The 21,505-nt window shown below is 37.1% G+C and overlaps 4 protein-coding genes across 5 annotated transcripts; 1 reads left to right on the forward strand and 3 right to left on the reverse strand.

Annotated features, from left to right (window-relative positions):
• Nucleotides 1-811: 811 nt before the first annotated feature.
• On the reverse strand, nucleotides 812-2,608 carry LOC104877562 (uncharacterized). Its single transcript, XM_010646075.2, has one exon. It carries the CDS (start codon nucleotides 2,456-2,458, stop codon nucleotides 1,247-1,249), a length of 1,212 nt encoding a protein of 403 aa, XP_010644377.1. The 5' UTR covers nucleotides 2,459-2,608; the 3' UTR covers nucleotides 812-1,246.
• A 2,449-nt stretch (nucleotides 2,609-5,057) lies between these two features.
• On the reverse strand, nucleotides 5,058-7,384 carry LOC100260721 (uncharacterized). 2 transcript variants are annotated; one of them, XM_010645915.3, is made up of 4 exons: nucleotides 7,127-7,384; nucleotides 6,865-7,027; nucleotides 5,679-5,884; nucleotides 5,058-5,542 (listed from the first exon to the last, which is right to left on the reverse strand). In XM_010645915.3, exons 2-4 carry the CDS (start codon nucleotides 6,952-6,954, stop codon nucleotides 5,281-5,283), a joined length of 558 nt encoding a protein of 185 aa, XP_010644217.1. In that variant the 5' UTR covers nucleotides 6,955-7,027; nucleotides 7,127-7,384; the 3' UTR covers nucleotides 5,058-5,280. The 2 variants fall into 2 exon arrangements, with proteins under 2 accessions (XP_010644217.1, XP_002284734.1); XM_002284698.5 differs by having other exon boundaries at nucleotides 6,865-7,023; nucleotides 7,127-7,351.
• A 2,107-nt stretch (nucleotides 7,385-9,491) lies between these two features.
• On the forward strand, nucleotides 9,492-10,434 carry LOC132253443 (polyphenol oxidase, chloroplastic-like). Its single transcript, XM_059735497.1, has 2 exons — nucleotides 9,492-9,500; nucleotides 10,093-10,434. Exons 1-2 carry the CDS (start codon nucleotides 9,492-9,494, stop codon nucleotides 10,432-10,434), a joined length of 351 nt encoding a protein of 116 aa, XP_059591480.1.
• Nucleotides 10,435-11,079: 645 nt separating this feature from the next.
• On the reverse strand, nucleotides 11,080-21,241 carry LOC100252162 (COP1-interacting protein 7). The gene is made up of 9 exons (XM_010645916.3): nucleotides 20,998-21,241; nucleotides 20,719-20,904; nucleotides 20,049-20,158; nucleotides 19,470-19,522; nucleotides 19,328-19,380; nucleotides 19,070-19,222; nucleotides 16,895-17,160; nucleotides 12,858-14,569; nucleotides 11,080-12,533 (listed from the first exon to the last, which is right to left on the reverse strand). The coding sequence occupies exons 1-9, from the start codon at nucleotides 21,054-21,056 to the stop codon at nucleotides 11,508-11,510; spliced, it is 3,618 nt and encodes a 1,205-aa protein (XP_010644218.1). The 5' UTR covers nucleotides 21,057-21,241; the 3' UTR covers nucleotides 11,080-11,507.
• Between the last annotated feature and the right edge of the window lie 264 nt (nucleotides 21,242-21,505).

Here is a 21,505-nt window from a genome sequence, read left to right on the forward strand (position 1 = left end):
GTGTTGAACTACTAATATGCATGTCATGCTCCTTAATACCCTCTCTTGCGTTCGACCCCATACCTGTATGTGGAGAGATACCATAGAATTGCAAATTCGGTAAGAAACAAATTATGGAGAGGTGGTTTGAACTCACGAACTTGGACTAAATCAAGCTATAATACCATGTTGAACTATCAACTACCAATTTTTATAAAAGCTTAAATTTGTTCGATTTGGGCTCAATATGCATATCACGGTGAGAAATTTGTTTCTAAAAACATTACCATATAGACCGAAATCATCATGGAGCGACCATTCTTTGGATTGGTTACAAAAATTGCCGCTTCCATTTCTACAGTCAAATGTTTTCATTTGGAGGTTGGACTATTCAAAGGTTAGACTTGATCAGCCAGGTGTGACAGAGCACCCACACCACAATTTATATTTTTATGCAGTAGATGGAGGCAGCTCAGTGATTGGATGCTGAGATTAATTTAAAGAAACCATTGATGATTATCCATGGGGGCTTTAACTTCTTCAGATAATTTTAGTTGGATTATTTCAATGAACTGTTTGTCAATGTCTTTCCGTTGCAGACAAGAAATGTATAGTGATGATCTCATGGGGGGGTGGCTTGCATATTCAATTTCCCTCAACTATGACAGATAAACTGCATATACAATGTCAATTTGCATGGAGGTCTTTTTCAGAATGAACCAAATCCCATCACTCAACATAATCTAACAGCTTGTGGACAAAAAATAAAAAATTTCTTTTTACCCAATCTTTTTTCTCAAGAAAACCATAGTAAAAATCCAACAAACAGATCAAATTTCAACTGGGGATGACTCATTTCATCTAATCTTTTTCGCCTTTTTATAAAAACAGAGTAATATACACCATGTTAACAAGATGAAACCACTGTACAAGCTGCAAGCATAGTCTTGGATCGTATCAGGGCTTACGATTTATGGACCAAAGTAGAGGGGCTAATGAAACCGTCCCCAAATCCTATGTGCCAGATGACATAAATATACAATAACAACCATTCTACAAGAGAGTTAGCATTTGGTTGCTAGTAAATCAGATGTATAGGCAAGATGTAAGAATGTGTGGAACTATCAGAATAGAGAAGCAGCTGACTGGGATATGGAGGGATTGAGGTTTTGATTCGTGAAATAAAGTTGAGAGAATTTGTAATCATTGGCTGTTCATTGAAAATGCAGCAGCCAGTGAGGGTAGATAGAGAGGGAGACAATGAAGCTTAGGCTGCATAATTATCTTGGGGCTGTTGGACAGTAGTGCTACTACTGTCCTGTGGCTGAGAGCTAGGGAAAGTTGTTCTGGGTTGTGGTAATAGATGATTTGCAGCATCAAAATAATCCCATAATGGGCTAACAGGAACCATACCTGCTGAAACTGAATTGTACCAAGTCTCTGTCGTATCACCCCATACAGGATTGGAAAATTCAGATATGCCTTCCCCTGTTCCAGAACCTGGTGTGAGTGCCTGAGCCTGGACTGTGATCTCGCTTGATCGTAGATCAGCAGGACACTTGCCCTTAAAGCTGGGCTTGGCCAAATCTTTTTTAGGACTATGCCCAAGCGCTGAAGGCACCATTCCCATTTGCCAAACTGGTGAATTGGTCTCTCCTTGGACTTGCTGGAGATGCTGTTGGTTCTGTTGGGGCAGGGGATTTTTATTGGTGATATGGGAGAAATATGAAGAAGCTGAATTTGAAGCCATTAAGGTTCCCATATCTTCACTTTTCTGGTGGACGAAAAGATGTGGGAAATTCAGGCGTGCATTCTCTCCCCTTTGCTTGAAGGCCTCTCGGTCATAGGCCAAAGCAGCCTCCTCTGCTGTGTCGAATGTACCTAACCATAGGCGCCTCCTGTTGCGAGGGAGACGTATCTCAGCCACCCATTTGCCCCATTGGCGTTGCCTCACTCCTCTGTAGAGCTTGGCGTTGGGCGGACCAATGGTTGAAGGCCTAAAAACACCACCTCCATCTTGGACTAGTCCATTTGTCAGCATTGTTGGCATCATCGTTCTTCCTCGAGGACTTAGATTAAGCACACTGCTCCAATACTGGAGAAGCCTATGGTTCGAGTAAGGCTCCAACTCAGAGTCATTTGGTGAAAAAGAGATCATTTGTTGCTCCACATGGGTTGGCATGGAAAAGGGAAGACCAAACCTTAAGGAAGCTGGAGAAGAAATAGGATTTGGAGCCATTTGATGGATGAAATGAGAAGGTCGTTGAATTGGGATTTGATGTTCCAGGCTTCTGACCCTCTTAAGAGGCCTATTCAGCATCAATGACTCTTCCATGGCTGGCTTTAACAGTTTCTTCTCTGAGCCAATACAACGTCTCTTGCCCTTGTCTTTACCTGGATTCCGGTTCAGTACAGTCCGAGCCATGTTGCCAACATCTTCATTCTCTTGATTTGATACACTACTATTAGCATCATCCATTGTGGTCACAGTGAGATGAGCTTTTTCTCTTGGTAGCAGATAGTAGAAGAAGAGGCCTACAAGAAAAATAGCAGAACAAATTTACAAAGAGCAAGCCCTGATCAATCAACAAGTAGGAGAAAGAGACGGTAGGATCAGGAAGAGGGCAGGTTTGAGGTGACGAGGGAATGACTACAACTTATAGAGCAGATAAAGATATGATATGCGCTGACTTGGATGAGAGGCACAAGGTTGATAGGTGGAGGACCCACACGGTTATCTCCAATACTATGAATTTAGTTTTTTGGTCAAGTTTCACTCAACTCTTCCATCCAAGTTAATGGACGATGAGTCTCTCCCCCTCACAAAGACAAAAATGATGTTTACCCATTGAGAAAGGAACTCATGCCTCACGACTTTGAACAATACCAGATGTCAAAAACTCATGCAAACAAGTTTGCTACATCCCTAGAAAAGTCAGCAAGTTACCTGGCATGTTGGGATATCCTGCTGTTGTGATAGGAGAAGTTTTTGACGCTATATACGTATAAACTTCTCTTAATCATATAAACGTGTTTCTAAGTCAGTAAAACTTTTTGGGCTTATAGCAAATAAATTTAAAATCTATTTGACAGTAATTTTAGGAAGTATTTCTAACTTTTTTAACATTTAAAATTTTTATCTTTCAAGTATTAGAAACGTTAAAAATATTTTTTTAAATTATCACCAAATGCACTCTCACATGAGAGGGAACAAGTCATTACAAATAGTATTAAAACTAATCCCTAATCTCAACATGGATCTTTATCTATCTGATCCCGTGAGGAATGTCTATCTGTTTAGTCTTGCAATACAAGAAAAACCTGATGTTACTCTCTCTCTATATATATATGAGTTGTTTTTAATGGAATGGACATGGTTTAAAACTGAGAGAACTTATAATTATAATAGACAATATTTATATGATATGAACAGGTGTTACACATGAAATCAACTAAACCAAACCTATTACATCACAAGCCACTATTTGTTTCTTTTCTTGGTCCTGAAAGGGGTCTGACTTTTGGCAGATGAGGATTCATTGTCAGAGTAGAGTCAAAAAAAAAAAAAAAGAATGTTTCATGGCAGTTGCACAGTACAGATTACCAAATATTCTCTCACCCATCTAGGATCAAAGCCTCTACTTTCTAATGGTGCAGATTAACTTAAAATCAAACTCCTTTTTGTGCTTTTCTTAGTAATATTCTTTTAGATATATTCTCTTTTGTGATAATTATTATATTAGTTTCCAACTCAAGTGGATATATGAGGTGGAATGGCACAATCAGATAACCTAAGAAGTAGAATAAAGTAAACGATAATGCTCTGGTCATCATCTGAACCAGCTGAAAAATTCAACCACAGCATAGGATTTTCTGTAGTGAAGAGACAATCATACCCCATTCTGGGAAGTGGCCACTTTGTAAGAACTAAGGACCCCCACAACTTGATCCATTGTGTGGCTGCATGGAACATATCTTATGCATGAGACTTTGCCTAATTTCTTAGTATTTCTTGGATTAAAGTCAACTCTTATGGCTGTGCCCCTTGTGCCCAGTCCTTTTCTTACTAACATTTGAGTCAATCGTCAAGCAAAACCTGGTTCCGTTGCTGACTTTTTCTTCTGGATGGGAGTGGGAATAACTCCTTTCGGTGTAAGGATTTTCTTTGGCATAAAACTTTGATTCGCTCTGTTTTGTTTTTTTTGTTTTTTGTTTTTGTTTTTTTCTAAGGGTGGAATGATCCTGCCACCGACCCCGGGGATTAAGGTTCCATGTTTGATAGGTAACAGATTCCAAAATTCTGGTCTCATCTTGATGATGAGAATAGACCAAACCCAAGCCAAAGTTGCAGTCTGCAGAAATGTAGACTTTGTTTAAGAAGTTTTTTTGAAAACAGTTACGGAAAATCATTTTTAAAAACAGTTTTTATGTTTTGTAGAATAAAATTCTGTTTGAAAATCTAAAATGTTTTTAACCTATTTTCTACATTTTTTTTTATTATCATTCTTTCCTTTTAGCTGAGAAAGCAATGGGAAAAAAAATTTAGCAGAGAAACACCCCACCTTCTGAAGAACATGTGGCCTACACATTTTCCTTCTAATTTGATTTCTTCCTATGAAAATGCAGTAAATGGGCAGAAGATTAAAAATTTTCCTGCCTTGCTTGTGCTGCTTGTAAGAATTTGATAAATTTCAAGGAAGCATTGCCATGTGAAAAGAATTACAATAGACCATCTTCTCGAGGGTTTCATCAAGAACATTCATGTTCCTACCAATTTCTTCAACCATTTATACAGTCAAGATTTTGGGACATCTGGATTTGGGACATCTGAAATTTAGTTCCTCTGGCATTGTAAACAGTAACTTCTGATAATCTACGAATTATCATCACATTCGGTTTCCTAATCACTTGTAAGGATGAAATTCTTCAAACTAACAAATGTTGAGATCAACAAAAGTATCCCTGTGGCCTGATATGCAGGATGATTTTTTCCATGCAAGGTTAACAAAAAAACCTGAAAAAGAAGATGTGATATGAACCTGGCCAGATAATTAGCTACCATTGAGAACATGATCATGTAAATCGTATAGGAACACGACCAACAGTGTCCTGATCCTGCTATTATTTATAGGACAAAGAAGGAATCGTTCACAATAGAATGAGAGGGAAAAAAAACATGAAATACAGATGAGAATACAATCTATCTCTGACTAAATTCAATCCCTCATATATGAAATGAAAAACAAAATGGGCAATGGAGAAAGCAAATTGACAAGCCAGTCATGATCGCCTTAACTAAGCTCAGCTGTAGGTTCCCATCCCAACACCAGTTTCTCTACCACCATAAGCTGGGAAGCTTCCTCTGGCTTTTGAATAGCAAACATAGTAGAGTTCAGAGAGTATGGCAGTGAAGAATGTGAAAGCGGCCCCTGCCCCAAACACACCCTTTCTCAAGGTCTCACATGACGGGGGATCCTCACTGAAAATTGTCCTGTACTTGGTGTGGTAGGCATTCCTCACTGAACCCGCTAACAGGCATATCTCAGCAATGAGAAAAGTAACCCTGATAGAGATCACAGAAAAATTACTAAATCTTAGCTGCAAAATTGATCAAGATATTTGAAAAATTAATGAATCTGGTCAATTTTTTTGAGGAAAACACTCATGTTTTACTAGTATGCTTTAGTACAGGAACGAACCAGCAAGTTATGAAAAGGATGACTGCCCAAGCCCTTGAACCTCCAGGATTCAAAGCCTTCCCACAGCAGAAGCATCGGCTTGCGACCATTATAATGGCTTGACTGGCGAAGAGGAAAAGAAGTGCACCAACACCCAAACCGGTTGAAATGTCTGAGTCATAGACACAGTACTTATAATTATCTTCACTGTCTGTAACAACTTGGGCCTGTCAAAGAAAACAACAATGGCACTTTAATTCATTAGGAACCAGCTAATCAGCCAAGGAGATCATTGCTACATTAAAAACAGAGATGGGTATAAAGCCGAAATCTCAATAATCCAATGGAGTGACCTGTACTGAACAAATTGGTTGAAGTGCTTAAAAGTGTTAAACAAATGTTGGCTGATCTGTTTGGCTGCTAAGAGAATATAAGACAAAAAGACCCAGAAGTTTTGAATCTTAAATTTCATTATTTTGGACCAAATATGATGTAAAAATGCTTGGTTCCAGTAAGACCAGAATCACATAAACATCATAGCAAGCTAAAAAGTCAATTATGAGATGAAGCATCACTAGTGGCCAGATTTGAATTGGGGAAAATTGATGGAATTTGTGGACTTAAAGCAAATGCCTTTATCCTACTCAGATCTAGTCTTATCGGTGGCTGGCTATTAATCAATAAGCACTTTCAGAGAAGGAGATCTACCCCATCAATACTCAGATCTCATAATCATTTCAGTGTTGCCTAATCAAATTCCATCCATAAGACAAATAGATCCATCTCAATTCTTTGGAGTAAGCTTATTCCTGTTTTGAAGTTGATAGAGGGAAATGGTAATAGATCTGAAACATTTAGAAAACAAATAGATGCAAGAATTTCAGTTACCCTCTGCTTGGCTGCTCAGAAAACAGTGGGAAAAGAAACAATAAAAGAACAAACACCCAATCCTTCAATTTCTTTTTTCTTTTTCCTCCTTTTTCTCAGGTACCATACAGGAGACAATGGATCCATATCTTAAAGAAACCCCATTTCTCCAAACCCATCAACAAAATCACAAAAATGCATCAAAGTAGAAACCCATCAACAAAATCAAACATTCACCCACTAACCTCCACCACAAAATGCATCTTCCCACCTATCTATCAAGCATAGGAAAACAGAGTAACTCATTGAAGCAGTGAGAGAAATAAGAGTGTGTACTCACAGTGCTTCTCCTCTGCTCAGCTGCAACTGCTAAACCAAAGGCAATGACATCAAAGATTAAGACCACGACCAGTATCACTGTTGAAGCCATCGCTGCAGAGAACCTTCAGGTCACACCAGATCTACCCTTCTCCCTACTACTCTCTATAAACCACACAGTCTGTCTGAGAAGCAGAGGCAATTATAACAAGAAATAATGACAATAATAATAATGATAATAAGAAAAAGAAAGAGAAATTTACCAAAAGAATATGACACCATACCTGTTTGATTGAAAATAACCATCTCACCTGCAACCAAAAAAAAAATTTGCTTTCACAAGCAAACGCTAAATTGAGAAAGAAGCCACATGAAAGCTTTTGGAATCAGGTAGACGCAGTCAATGCAGATTGCAGACGGTATAAGATTCTGAGTACATGAAAACTACTGTTTTGAGTATTTTACCCGCCAAACAAACCTTATTATCACTTTAGCGGCTTAGCCTAGCATTTGTAACGCTCCGTGCCCAATTCTGTAGTATAAATTTAAATCATATTTTTAAAATATGATTTCAAATTAATTAAAAAAATTACTTTGAGAAGGTGGGTCCAATTTGGTACAAGTAATAGAAGGTGAGAGGTGGAGGGTTTGTTTGGTTGAAGTGTTGACGACGACATGCATTGTCGGTGAAGTAAAAGAATAGAAGAAGAAGCTATCAATCTCCAGATCCGACGGCCCACCTGACGCGCTTTCATAGAGAAGCGTGAAGCACACGAAATCTCAACCTCAAGTCACTTTCTGCGGTTCCAGCTGGTTGTCTTTCATTTTCAGTGGGCGTGGTTGATTCGTGATATTAAAAAGAAAATGGAAATGATTTCCTCCATATAAATTATAAAATAAAAAATAATTAGAAAAAAAAGAATTTGTTCATGAATTTTAAAAATAATATTTTTTAATATTAAGTAGAAACATAATTAAAAGATTTTGATAATGATTGGTAATTATTTTACTTTACAAGAATTGTCTTTTTGTTTATTTTTTTAAATTGAAAAACATTTAACAAATTTTTTTATCAAACAAATAATTTTTATAATTTTTTAAAATTAAAAATATAAAAAATAAATTTAAAAAATGTTATATTGTACATAATTATTTAATACTTTTGCAAAGAACAAGTCATAAAAATGATTTTTTAAAGAGTTTTAAATAAAAATTACTTTTAAAAAAATGTTATTAAAATAAATTGTTAAATAAAAATTTTAGATCATGTTTAGCAACCATTTTTGAAGACAATTTTTATAATAAAAAATAAAATATAAAATTATATTTGATATTTAGAAAATAGAGATAATGATTTACTTAAAATAAGACATTTTTATTTTATAGTTATTTTCACTTTTTTTTTTAAATCGTTTTAAAAAATAATCATATATGAAGTTTATTGGAAGATGAATCCTTTTGTAAAAAGGAAATTTCACATCTAGGTTTCTTTTTAAAATATTTTATCAAATTAATTTTCTAATCACATCAATTTTTATTTTATTATTTTTTTTACCACAAAAACACAATCATTAACTATGGTTTTAGCTTTAAAGTTAAAACTGTAATTAGCAAGTGTGATTTTTAAAACCACGAATGATTTTGGTTTTAACCGCCGTCAGCAATTGTAATTTTATCATAAAACAATAATAATAATAATATGTAGATGCTGCTACGACGTGAATGCGTAACTCAGATGAATATTTTGAAAACAAATTTAGATTCATAATTTTTTTTTTTAGCCAAAAAAGCTTTACTTTGATGGCAAACTCGATGTAATACCAAGATTGTTTTAGAACCGTTTGAAAGTGGTTCTAATTAAAACATATTTATTAAAATCATATGGTACTATGGAAAAAGACTACTCTTCCAATAATGTCATCAAACCATCTCTTAAATATGGCTAATAACTTCTCCCAATTATGAAAATGAAAGTGATTCCCCATAAATTTGTAAGCTCTGAAATCAATCTTCACTTTCAATGCAGCTTCACCAATGCAACATACAAGGAATCAATGAGATTCTTCTGAAGAATATGCCTAGAGAAAAAAGAGAGGAGGACCCTGTTAGTAAGATGGGGCCATTGTTTTGAGTCAACCAAAAATTCTACAATAATCAACCAATTACAACTAAGTTGAGGAAAAAGTCAGGAAAAAGTATAGTTATCCTAAGTCCGGTCCGAAAATTGTTTAGTCCTTTGAATTTTAATACTTCTGTTCAATGTTTTCAAAATTGGACTAATCAATGAATTAGAAAAATTATCGATTCATGATTCACTAGTCAATCGCTAGTGGGAACTGGCATGGGTGTCACGTGTGGGCGACATGTGTTTTTATATCCTTCAAAATGGTATCATTTTGATGTCAGAAGCATCAAAACAACGTTGTTTGATATTGTAAAAATTAAATTAAATTAAATTAAAATAAAATTAATTGAACCGTCCGATTCACCGATCAAACCGTTGATTCAACCGGTCCAATTCTGATTCAACCTATTTTTTATCCAATTGACTGGATTGGACTAGAATCGTGATCGGCTGACAGTCGGACTGGCCGATCTGGTCCGATTTTTAAAACCATGCTCTTGCTAGAACAAATAGAGATTATAGTAATGGATGGGGTACCATATAATATAAACATGGATGAATATGCAAGAGTGAACTTGAGAAAAATGACACAACATATGTGATTTAACCAAAAAGAATTGTTAAGATTATTGCAGTATATATAAAAAATCCAAGAACCCTTTTCTCATTATCAAGAAAGCTTCCCTAAACTTTCGAAAATCTTCAAGAATTTGTGACTGAGTTATTCTTTCAAAATAAAGGGCGTAATGTCCTTTAAGTGATTGATAAATGGATTCGATGGATTGCTCTAATTAATGATAAATTCAAACTAAATTTTAATGGACCAAGGGTAGATCATGCAGGTTTCATTCATTCATATTATGCACTGCACAACAATAACATTTACATGCCATCACTAACATAAGAGGATTAATTAATTCCTACGAATTTCATTTCCTATGGAATCATGCAAACGCAGGTGAAGGACTCAACAACTGCGATACTCCTATCAACCTGTAAATCAGCCCTGGATGAACATCCGCCACCGATACTTTAACTTAAGGGATGTGAAAAAGAAAAAGGCTAGCGAATTAGCATCTACTACTACAATTTCTGACTTTGGTTCTCGGCCAAGAACCCTCACAGAGCCCCATTCAAGTGCTTCCACAGAGACCTAAGACTTCCAGGACCAAGAAAGAGAAAGATGAAGCAATAGAAGTACTGGTCATTGAAGGCATTAAGGTTCCACATGGAGCAGCTGCTAGGTTTGATGTTTATGTGGCTAAACCTATGGAGGGTCAAGTAGGTCCAGATGTGGGAGAACTGGCTGGTAGTTTTGTGAACCTTCCCCATGCACACTACAAGTTTCATATCAAGAAGCCCAAGTCACGCCTTGAGCTTGGAATAATATCATTGGTGGAAGATATTGAGGCTGAATCCTCAGAAAAGTTGGTTGTTATCATTTTGCCTCGAATGGGAGAGGTGTGACAATTGGAGGAGTCCAGATTGTACTTCTAAAGGTTGATGATGAGTACTAATAACTTAAGTTTAGCAAGTTCAGACTTCCAAACTACTCTAAACATTCCTTTAGTCAGATGAAACTCCAAGGATCAATATTTGTAATAAAGTACCCAAGGGTTTATTTCAGCTTAGTCTCTTGATGTATGTGTCTTTGTGATATTTAGTATCACAGTGTTTGGTAAACTGTCAGTCAATAACAGTAGGAGGTTAATAATTACGAGCATAATCTAATAGGGGCATTTGAAGGGGCTAAACTATTACCTATCTACCACGGTTACTGATTCCAGTTCCAGCATATCGTGCAAAGAGAAATATTTGAACACCTTAGCAGGTGCCATACTCTTATTTCAAGAGAAATTGGGCTACCATGCATGTTGAAAAAGATACAACGAAGTACTAACATGAAGAATGGTTAAAAACTACAGAGAGGGCAGAAAATCAGATAAATTAGCATGACCAATAGGAAGTAATGTCAAAACCATCCAGGTTTTAATGATTCCCAGCAGATATTGAGGATTTATTTGAATTAACTATGCAGAGTGATCTAACATTAGTCAAACAGTTTGTTAGCTCAACAAAATATAAGAGAAACTGAAGAAGAAGAAGATGATATTCAAAAAGAATGGCAACAACAAATCATTACTGAGTTTTGTAATACATACAAACAGAATTTGAATGAGTACAAGTGGAATGAAAAAGATCTATAGTATATAGAAAACCAGATTCATATGGTATACCAAATAAGGAAATTACCTGTTTACAACCTCTCCACAGAATATACTGAATTCAGATAATTTACAGTACTCACTCTTCATTCGGCATCAACACACAAGGCCTTATTGTGCATGAGAGCTGTCTAGTTTTTTCCACCCAACAAAAACATGGCATTTGTTCACTAAATGATTAAACAATTCAATTGGTGGGTCCACCTCCTGCTTTTGAACAACCACAATCCAAAATGAAAAGAGAAGTTATGCTATAGGAGAGTTTCATCGCAGGAGAATTAAATAATTCCCCTGGGATCAATTCGAGGGAGACTATCATCTTTTCCGACCAAACAAGAGAAGCTTTCTAAATCCTTTGGTAGCTTTAGGAGAGTCTTCAACATTGTCCCATTTCTTCCTGGAGTGGACTGGTTCTGGGCTCAACACATTACTAGGTGGTGGGGTTGAGATTTCTATCTCAGAAATTTCAGTTGAGACATGAAAATTTTTATTTGCTGCACTGCGATCCTCAATGTTCAAAGCAGTATTCGAAGATTTGTTAGCTGATGCTGGCAGAGGATGTGCAGTTATTTCAGGAACAACTTGAACATGAATATCAGAAACTGTTTTGTCTTCAGGAAGAACTAGGGATGCTTCAGATGCTCGGTTGATGTTACCTTTTAAGTAATCAAGCCGTGCAGAGTGATCTTCAGTAGGCACAGATGAGTCCCCATTGAGCGAACTCCCATTACATTTCTTGTCATCCAAAGTGTTTCCTTGTGAAGTAACCTTTCCTTCATTTTTTTCAATTGATGAGGTAGTATGCAACTCCTTAATGTCCTCATAATCATCAACAGGCTCAGGTTGAGTTGCTTGAGCAGCAGTTAACCGTATTGGAAGTGTTGAAGAGGCTTCCTTGCAATCCTCCTTCCTAGGCACATCCAATGCAGTCGAAAGCTTCCCATTTAAGTCCTTTGGGTCATTTTTCTTATTGGTAGATTTGACCTTGTTCATGCCTGGTTTCTTATTCTCGGGTCCAACAGCTTTCTGTGATAAGGTAGTAGCAATAGCCCCATGTGCCTTCACTGCTGCCTTTTTAGGTTGGCCAGGTCTTAATTGAGTTGATGGTGCTTTCTGGTTTGTACGTGCAGCTGCTAGGCGATCAATGGTGGAACTTCTAAGCACTGGCTTGTGTAATTTCTCTGATTCTTGAGTTGAGGATTGGGTTTTCAGCTTCTCATTTTTTGTGGAAAATGGGGTCTTCTTAGATGTTGGAGTGAATCCATTAGCAGCACTTCTCTCTGCAATTCTCTTCTGACGCTGAAGCATTAACTCTTCCATTTTCTTTCTACTATCTTCTTCCTATTTTTAAGAAAATAAAAAAGGTAAAATAAGACAATAAAGAACCAACAAAATTAAGAACGGTACACTAGAAGAAAAATAAAAATGAGAGACTAGCTATTAAATGAACAAGAAAAATAGGGCCTGTGACCGCCCATGGGAACAGAATGATTCCATCTTTTTCAACAAAGCATTTGAAGGCAAAATTCATGCCCTGAAATGGAGTCATCACATCAAGTGAACCCATCACAATGGACATGACCTGTTTCACATGCTGTTTGGTAGAAAATTACGGATATTCCTATTTCCATGGGATATCCAAAAGCAACTTAAATGTTTGTTTACCTTTTCAGATTTACTCTTCTGAATTGTGTTTCTGCTTCCAGGAGATGGTTTCTTGCTCCTTGATATAATTTCAGATCTGCTCTTCACAAGAGATCCACCCAAGGCTTTGGGCCTTGCTTCTTTACTAGAAGCTTTTTCTTTGGGAGCTCCACTGTTTTTACTGCCAGTGCTCTTCCCATTAGAAGCCAGCTTATCATCAATGCAACCAGTTGTTTCAATATCAGAGGGCCCTCTATCAGCTTCAGTTGAAGAAATGTTATTCACATAATCCATTTCAGGAGTCCAAGATGTGATGACATGCTCTGCAGCCGAATCACGATCAAGCACCATGTAAAGGTCATCTGGCTCATGAGCAGAAAAAGCTTCAAGCTTATCCTGTGAAATTTCTGATGCGTCATTTTGATGTTGAGTAGCTCCTGCAATGTCTGCAACCATGCTTATGTCTGTCCCAAAGTGAGAATTTGATTGATCATTGACTATTGACTGAGGTTGAATCATAAAAGAATCATCAACTAGAATGTCTTTCTTATTTTTCTCAGTGTGGAAAGAATCACCATCAAACATTTTGACGCCTATGCTTTTGTCCCGATTTGCTGTGGTATCTGGTTGGTTATCAATAAACCAATCTCCCCCTTTTCGGCTTCTAATCATGGAAGATTCAGTTGCAAAATCAGATAAATTAGCCCTTGAAGAATTCCCTGACCCATCCATTCCCTCTGAAAATAACAACTCCTCATATGTGCTGTCCCTTTTCTTAATTAGGTGGGCGTTTTCTCCAGCTTCGAAGTTTTTGATGTAGGTTTTTCCTTCATTACCTGTATCTCTCCCAGTCACAACAAAGGAATCACTTGAAACAACTCGTTGTTTTGTTACTTCTTCCCGCTCCAGGTTAAAAGAAAATGAAGTTCTAGAATATTCCTCCTGACCCTGTATAGGATGTGGTTCTAAACCTTTGGAACTCACCTCCCTGTCTCTCAAAAGAAGGTTCTGAAAAGCATCCCAGCTGTCATTTCTTTTTTCTCCCTTGGAATCAACCACAGCGGTTGATCCATCTATGTTGTGGGGATGCTTGGTCCCATTCCGTTTCTTATGATGATGTGAAGACCTTTTTTGTTGTCTCTCTAACGACCCAGAAGCTTCCTCCACGTGCTGTTTGAGGGAAGCTTCATTGATGAAATCATCCTCATCAGACGAGTTCCCCTGTGAGATGCCATCCTTTTCTCCATCTCTCTTGGAAGTAATGTAATTAATATTGCGGATAACAACCTTTCTTGAGGACTTCTTTCCATGCTTTTTTCTGTGCAGCTGTTCCACTGAAGAATCCTTTTTCTTGTGCTGTGCATGCTCATCCGAATCACTTTCAGAACTGGAATCACTGGGCTCAGTGTATTCATCCTGTTCCAAACTTTCCCGTTCTTTTCTGCGTGAAAATTTCTCTTTCTTTCGGGAATATGATTCACTATATCGGCGATCCTCCGCTTCCCGACCAAAACTAGAATCTTCCACATTTGAAGGCCACTGCATACTCCCTGGATAATATGGAGGAGCAACTTGCCTACCAGGGAAGAGGTACCCTTGATATGGGGGCATTTGTTGAAATGAGGGACCTTGAAAACTGTGCATGTACTGGGGAAGATGGTTTGGCCATGGCATTGGTGCTTGACCTTTTGCATCTGTTGATGGTATATGAGCTGAAGTCGGAAAGCTGTTTTCTGCACATGATTTTCAACATCAAAGATCAACTAGTTGCTCAGTGGAAAGAACCCCCTCTACTAATTTATATCAATCTAAACATTTCTACATGTGTTGCTGGCAGAGTTGGTAATCTTGAAGACCCCCAGTTTGTCAGAAAAATAAAAAATAAAATTACCATTTGAAGAGAAAAAAGAGCTGTAGAGAAATTTTGGGTTGCCCCTTTTTATTCTGTTTTCTGTGTCTTCTCTGCTGCAGTACAGAGAGATTTTATATCAATAGCAGGGGGGGTTACCATCGAGGCTCTCTATGACATGAAACAAAGCCCCAGGGCTTGGTTTGACAAGCTTAAAAATTGTCTTACTGCTGCTGGTTTCTTCTCCTCTAAAGTAGATTGCTCCATGTTTGTTAAATTTGGGTCTAATTATTGTCTTTATGTGCTGGTTTATCAATGATATCCTCATTACTCAAAATTTCTCTCCAGCTCTCTTTTCTCTTCATGGTATCAGAGCTTCTTCACCAATGGAAAACCCCCCAGCTATTGATTCCACTCCAAATATCATCGTCCAGTAAAACAGACACCTCAGCACCCTCATTACACAGCCTTTATACCATATAACTGATAGATGATGTACTGCAACTAAACAATCATATACAAGCAGAAGTGTCTGTCGTTCATAATGCAGTCTTCATGAGCATTTAGCCAAAAATAGTCATGAACTGCTTTTTAAAAGTTATTTGGGGACTTATTTGGTGGACACACTTCCTGTGAGTCAAATAGAAATTTCTATTGTTGCTCAATTCTGACAAATAATATTCTACTCTTCTTTTTTTCTTTTCCTTTCTGTAACCTCTGTATCACTAGGTCCAAACTTGAGCCATCTTCCTGTACAGTTTGCCTTTAACCGGTGGGTTTACAGTTTCATTGGCTGCCATGTAAGCTATGGTCTGCAAGTACATGGTCCACCATGAATCACATCAATTCAAAGGTGTTCCATGTTTACAGCATGCTAAATTCTGGATGCTAAACTGAAAGGGAGCTTAGATAGCCTAAGGAAACAAAATCAGTTCATAGTGTTTGATGGATTCCACATGGATCCATTTTATTCTGCGTAGCATATGAATGGGAATATTCTTTAGGGCAAATTATATGGACCTTTCATAAGGCTACGCCTAATTCTAAACACCTCTCCTGTTTCTGAAAGAACATTGTACTCCTTACTTATAGTTATCAGGAGATGCAAGGCTTAGTTAACAGAGTAGCCAAAGTTACAAGTACCCTCATTTGTTTTAACACAAACTCACCTCACCTGGACCCAAATAGCTACTGAAAAAAAAGAAAAAAGATGTAACTGAATGGGTCAAGAGTGAACAACTGGTGATAGAGAACACGAAAAGGACGAGCCCTGCAACAGTAGAGAATGGGTGGAGCAATTGGGTTTGAACAGTATTAATTGTCTCTGATGGCATGATGGTTTTGGATGTGGTATCGATATCTTGATGATATGTGTATGACACCATTGTGATCCCATGCTAAAAACAAACACCATGTTGCCCCATGATGTATTCAATTGAGAGGAAAAAGAAGGCAGAAAATTTGTAGAAGCATATTTTGAAGGTAAATCCTTTGACACTGGATCCATTTTTGTTGTGCAGACTCAATTCTAAAAGAATGCATTTGATCCTAAAATGCTTTAGGAAAAATTTGGAAGACTTCATCAACACAGGATACAAAGCGCAAGACTCAAATTGGAATTAGTGAATGCTTCTGAGCAGTTCTTTATTAGAGTATTTTATGAAGTGCATACTTGCATATATGACTTTACAGCATATTCAATGTTGTGTGACTTGTTTCCTTTAGTAACAGGCTTTATCTAATCACACGCTTAGTTCATGCTCTATGGTAGATTTTAATTAGAATCAGTACCATAGTGGCATGTGTCATGAACAAGTATCTCATATGGATAATTATTCTCATATTCTATTTAAAGGAGAGAGAGAGGTGGTTATTTTGGAAGAAAAATGATAAGTATAAGGCATGGGGAAAGATGGGAGAAAATTTTACTTCCACATATGTTTTTACCCTCAAAAGAATGAAGCTTCACCATAGTTAAAACTTAAGGGTGTTCCTAAAATGCAGGAATATTTTTGTGGAATACATCTAGACTCAGCTTTTCTACCATGAAAGAAAAAAGAGTGCAAAAGAAGAGCAAAATTTGTTGGCTGTCGAAACCCCCCAACTAGCGTGCAACAAAGGCGATTAACTCTTTTAGAAGTTCACATGCAACATTGATGAAGCCAAAACATAGGTTGGAGGTCTCAAGAAAATGGATGTTCAACCATACCTTGGTTAATGTCTAAACTTCCATGACTTGCAGTGGACTCTGCATCTATTGAGCCATTTGGCCTCACGCTAGAGAGCGCAGCACTGTGAACATTTATCATGAGATTTTGACAAGGGTCATTATCTTCACCAGCAAGTATGATTCCAGATGTTCCCAGGTATGACAATTCTGACCGAGAACATGCCTGCATTGCTGCTAATTCATCCATCCATAGTCTATCTTCATTCTTTTTCTTACACAATTCGATGAAATTTATGCATGCTTGCCTGAATGAAACAAGACTCAGATCTTAAACCCTAACCAAGGCCCCAAATATGGGTAAGAATTTTGAACTAGATTAACTGAAACAATCTGAAGAGGGAAAGATGGGGGTGACATGTAACAAATCAGATATAGCTAATATTCAGGTCAAAAGCATCTGGAATCAAAAAACATGATGCTCTTTGATTTATTAAAGTAAAATTTTGAATATATGGGACAAAAATCTAGAAACCTATATAATATATAATTCAGAACAAACATTACAAACAATTACCTAACTAAACAATTTGTATTTTTAACTTCCAAGTTTTACATCTTCCATTAATAGCAATTTCTTACATGCGGTTATTTATTAGCTCTGATAACCGGCTGTTCAAGAATTCCTATTCAGGCAATTTCATAACATCCATACATAGTGCTTTGACCTCCAATTTCAATTTAAAGATTGGCATATGGAATAATATAGTCAAGACTTGATGGCAGATTTGTTTTCGAAGCATTTGGAAAGATGGAACCAAAACATTTATTTTATACTTGATAGCAGGTCTGTTTCTACATCAATTTTGATTTTAACATGGATAAAATTTTCAGGGCATACTTCTTCTACAAGTAAAAGTACAAGATGAAGAAATTATCCTAGAAAAATATGACTAAAGTGGAGAATTGGAAGAATTTGATCCTCAAGTTGCATATGAGAAAAAAAAAAAGTCTAGCATATTAATTGTTCATGATTTCTTCACCCTTTGGTCAATAATATGCAATAACTTTTAAATGTTTCTGAATTCTAATCTTTATAACTAAAAAAGGCAAGAACTGCAGAGATTTCTAAAATATGGGACAAAGATGAGCAGAGAAGAGAAAAGGCAAGGATATAAAAAAAGGATGTATCAAATGATGCAACAGAGCATACTCCTAAATGATTCTATACTTGAAAAAAAAAAAAAACTGATAGAGATGATCTTGATATTAACTTGGTAACATTTATGGGATTTCTCATCTCCAAGTACACTTCAGTCAAGAAATATTCCTTACATGTGGACCAAAAGGAAACATGAGGTGAGCAGAAATGTGTGCCAAAAATATTAATTTGACAATGAAATGAGGAAGCAAAACTTTTGGGTAAAATGCAAGCAAGATCAGCCACCCAGTGCATCAAGGTCAAAGAACCTAACTCTATGAGAGGAACCAGAAAGTTCAACTGTATGAGCAAATAAGCCACCATTTTTTTTTTCCATGAGAAACAACAATGTAATATATTAAATTAGGATTTAAGAAGTACAATAGAAGGATGAGGAATCCTCCCACAAACAAAAGCTAAACAAATGGAACCTCCAAAGTAGTAAGTAAACCTAAGCACCTGTGGTATACCATAAACCATTTAATAAGCCACCAATTTATTGTGAATTCAAAGAAAAAGGTTCTTCAATATCCTGAATTCAATTACTTCAAAAAAAACTGTAAAAATAAAAGCAAAAGGAAACCTGCTTACCATTAACAATATAAAAAGAAAAAGTATATGAGACAACTGTAAGCCAGTTAGGTTGTATATAGACTCTAGATAAATCAAATCCTGTGGTCCCCAACTCAATTAGGCCTAGGTTCCATCTAGTCGGTTTTATCTGGTGGGTTGAGAGTTGACCCTCAGAGCCAGTTCGGAATTTAAAAAGCTTTAGCCCTTTACACAAGGTATTAGTGGAGTACAAAGAACACTACCAAAAAGGGGTACGAGTTAATGCACAAACCTATTTAAAGATCATTATAATGATGTGCAATACCAGCACTGACTCAGTGGATTTCCCATTCAAAGATGCTTTATTGATTTCATCATTTTATATTAATAATGTTGCCAGTTTTCAGTTTTTTTCCAAAAGTCAGTTCCACTTGACCATAATCATGGTTGGTCTTTGTTCATACCTTAAACGTGAAGCTCCAAATGCGTCAGCAAAGGATATAAGGTCATCGATGTATTCCAATTCAAACCCTGCGACCAAAGCACGAGCATAAGCCATTGCTTGTTCTTTGCAGAGTACTGCTTTCCTAGTTTCCAAAACACGTTGAAGACGAGCCCTGATCATCACCCACAAATGTGAAATTAATGCAAAAGAATATAGATGCACAATGACCACAATATAGTCATCAGATACGACCAATTGCAGGAGAAGATAAATTTACTTGGAATTTTCTTCTGGTACAGCATCACTGGTTCCATTGAATTCACCTTTTGACTATAATCCGGCATCAAAATGGAAAAAAGATTCACGGTTATGGCATTAGAATATATCACCAAACAATGCATTGCCAAATGATGGTATACCTTAGTGGAAGCAGCTGACTTCTTAGAATTCTCGTCAGCAGCTGACGCATTTCCTAGTAATTCCAAATTAGTAGATAAAATCACCCCACATGGTGCATCAATCTATAATAAAGTCATGTACATAATGCAAATCCCATTGTTTACACTTGAGCTACTTATCACCCTCTGCTAAAATATTCACTGCAAAGCCCAGTCATTAAAAGAATCACCCAATGAACAATTATTTCAAAACAGTGTCAATGGTATGCGATCACATGACAACATTCGCCTAATGTTTCTAAAACTACCAAATTAATAGAAATATTGAAAGCAGTTTCAAATCCTGGAATAATTTTCTCTGTGGATTTCTTTTCTTTACCATATAAACCACTACCAAATACATTCTTTCACAATTCTATATAAGGGTGAAATGCATAAAAGCACAAGTTCCATCCCCATTAAAAGTAACAGAAAATCATGCAAGATTAACATGACATGAAGTTAGTAAGAAGCCTATCCATGAAATGATGAGTTCACTGTAGCAATCAACAGGTAAATGAGTTTCAGAGATCTGATACGAAAATCTAGCTCCACCGATACCTTCTGTCTCAGTTTCATTTAATTGAACTGAACCCTCAATCTGCACAATCTCCTTCTCTATTGTCACAAATCTCTCAAGAACCTCGGGGGTGCTTACAAATCTCACAAACCTGTTCCAAGAAAGCAAAAGTTAAGCCCCCCCTTTTTTTTAAATAAAAGTGCAGAAAAACAGAACTTGAGAAGAAAATCAGGAGTGTTCACAAGTTTTTGGCTGACGTGAAACACCAGCAACTGAACGCTACACTGGATTCAACTAAGAGAGGCAATCATGTTGTGTCAAAACTTAAGCATTTTACTACGTAAGTAAACCCAAACCCGACAAGAATAATAATCCTATCAAAAAGATAAACTAAAATACTACCTAGTGACACAGCTAAATCATTTAGCCCGTGTAACAAAAGGTCCTAAGAATCAGGTTGAGTTAGTTCTTGGATAAAAAATCATACATATTTATGACTCAACAGATATATTTATTTTAAATCAATCGGATTAAATAATTTAAAGTTATAATTAGGTTAACGCCCAAGATTATTAAATGAGTATGATTCGGGTCAAATTCGTGTTATCAGGTGGAAAGGAATTGACTGGTGTTGGTGGATCGTATCAAACTTTGTTACCCCTAGATTCAACGGATCAAGAAATCAACAATTCAGGGGACGAACAGAATTACCTCTGTAATGTGGCTTTGGTGAACCAGGAGGCAGCGCCTGCTGTGGGCGGCGAACGAAGCGTGATGGAGTACCCACCTTTCGCAATCTGCTCTTTGGCGCACTTGAGGTGGGAAAGGAACGGCTCCACGAGGCCCGAGGCGAGCTTCTCGCTCGCACCGCCCGCAGCAAAGATCACCAAATCGCATCTTCAAACACACACAAAGAGACAAAAAATAAAAAAACACCACAATGTGGTCCATTTCCACCGCATTTATCAAAACACCCACAAACAAACAAACCTTGTCCTAGTGGGAGTGAGCTGAAACAGAGCGTAATCAAGAGGAGCCCTGGAGTCCATAGTACAGGCGGAGAGAGAGAGAGTAGAGGGAGGCTCAGAGCTTCAGAGCTGGAGATATTTCAAGCATCGGTGTGCCGACACACTCATATCTAAAGATGGGTTGTGAAATGAATGGAAGGTGTTTGTGATTCGGACAGGGAGAGAGAGAGTGGCGGTTGGTTGAGGGTTGGTTTCTTTTCATTTGTTAATTGTAAGAAGCTTGGAATTTAAGACAACGGAAATATTAGTCAGTCCCTCCTTCGCTTTGCGTCGCTGTCACTGTTATCAGTGTAGAGTGAGGGAGCGGGCAAAGAATATCAACACTCCTGCTGTGGCCCCACTTTGCTTCCTACTTCCTACTAGTTATTAATTTTACCATGTTTGTATTAAAATTGATGTGAATATGGCAGCCAGTGGAGCTATCTCACCCACTTTTTTTTTTTGTTTCTCGTTTGATTCTCTTCAACTAT

This window comes from Vitis vinifera, chromosome 19 (genome assembly GCF_030704535.1).
Source record: "Vitis vinifera cultivar Pinot Noir 40024 chromosome 19, ASM3070453v1".
NCBI classification, from domain to species: domain Eukaryota; kingdom Viridiplantae; phylum Streptophyta; class Magnoliopsida; order Vitales; family Vitaceae; genus Vitis; species Vitis vinifera.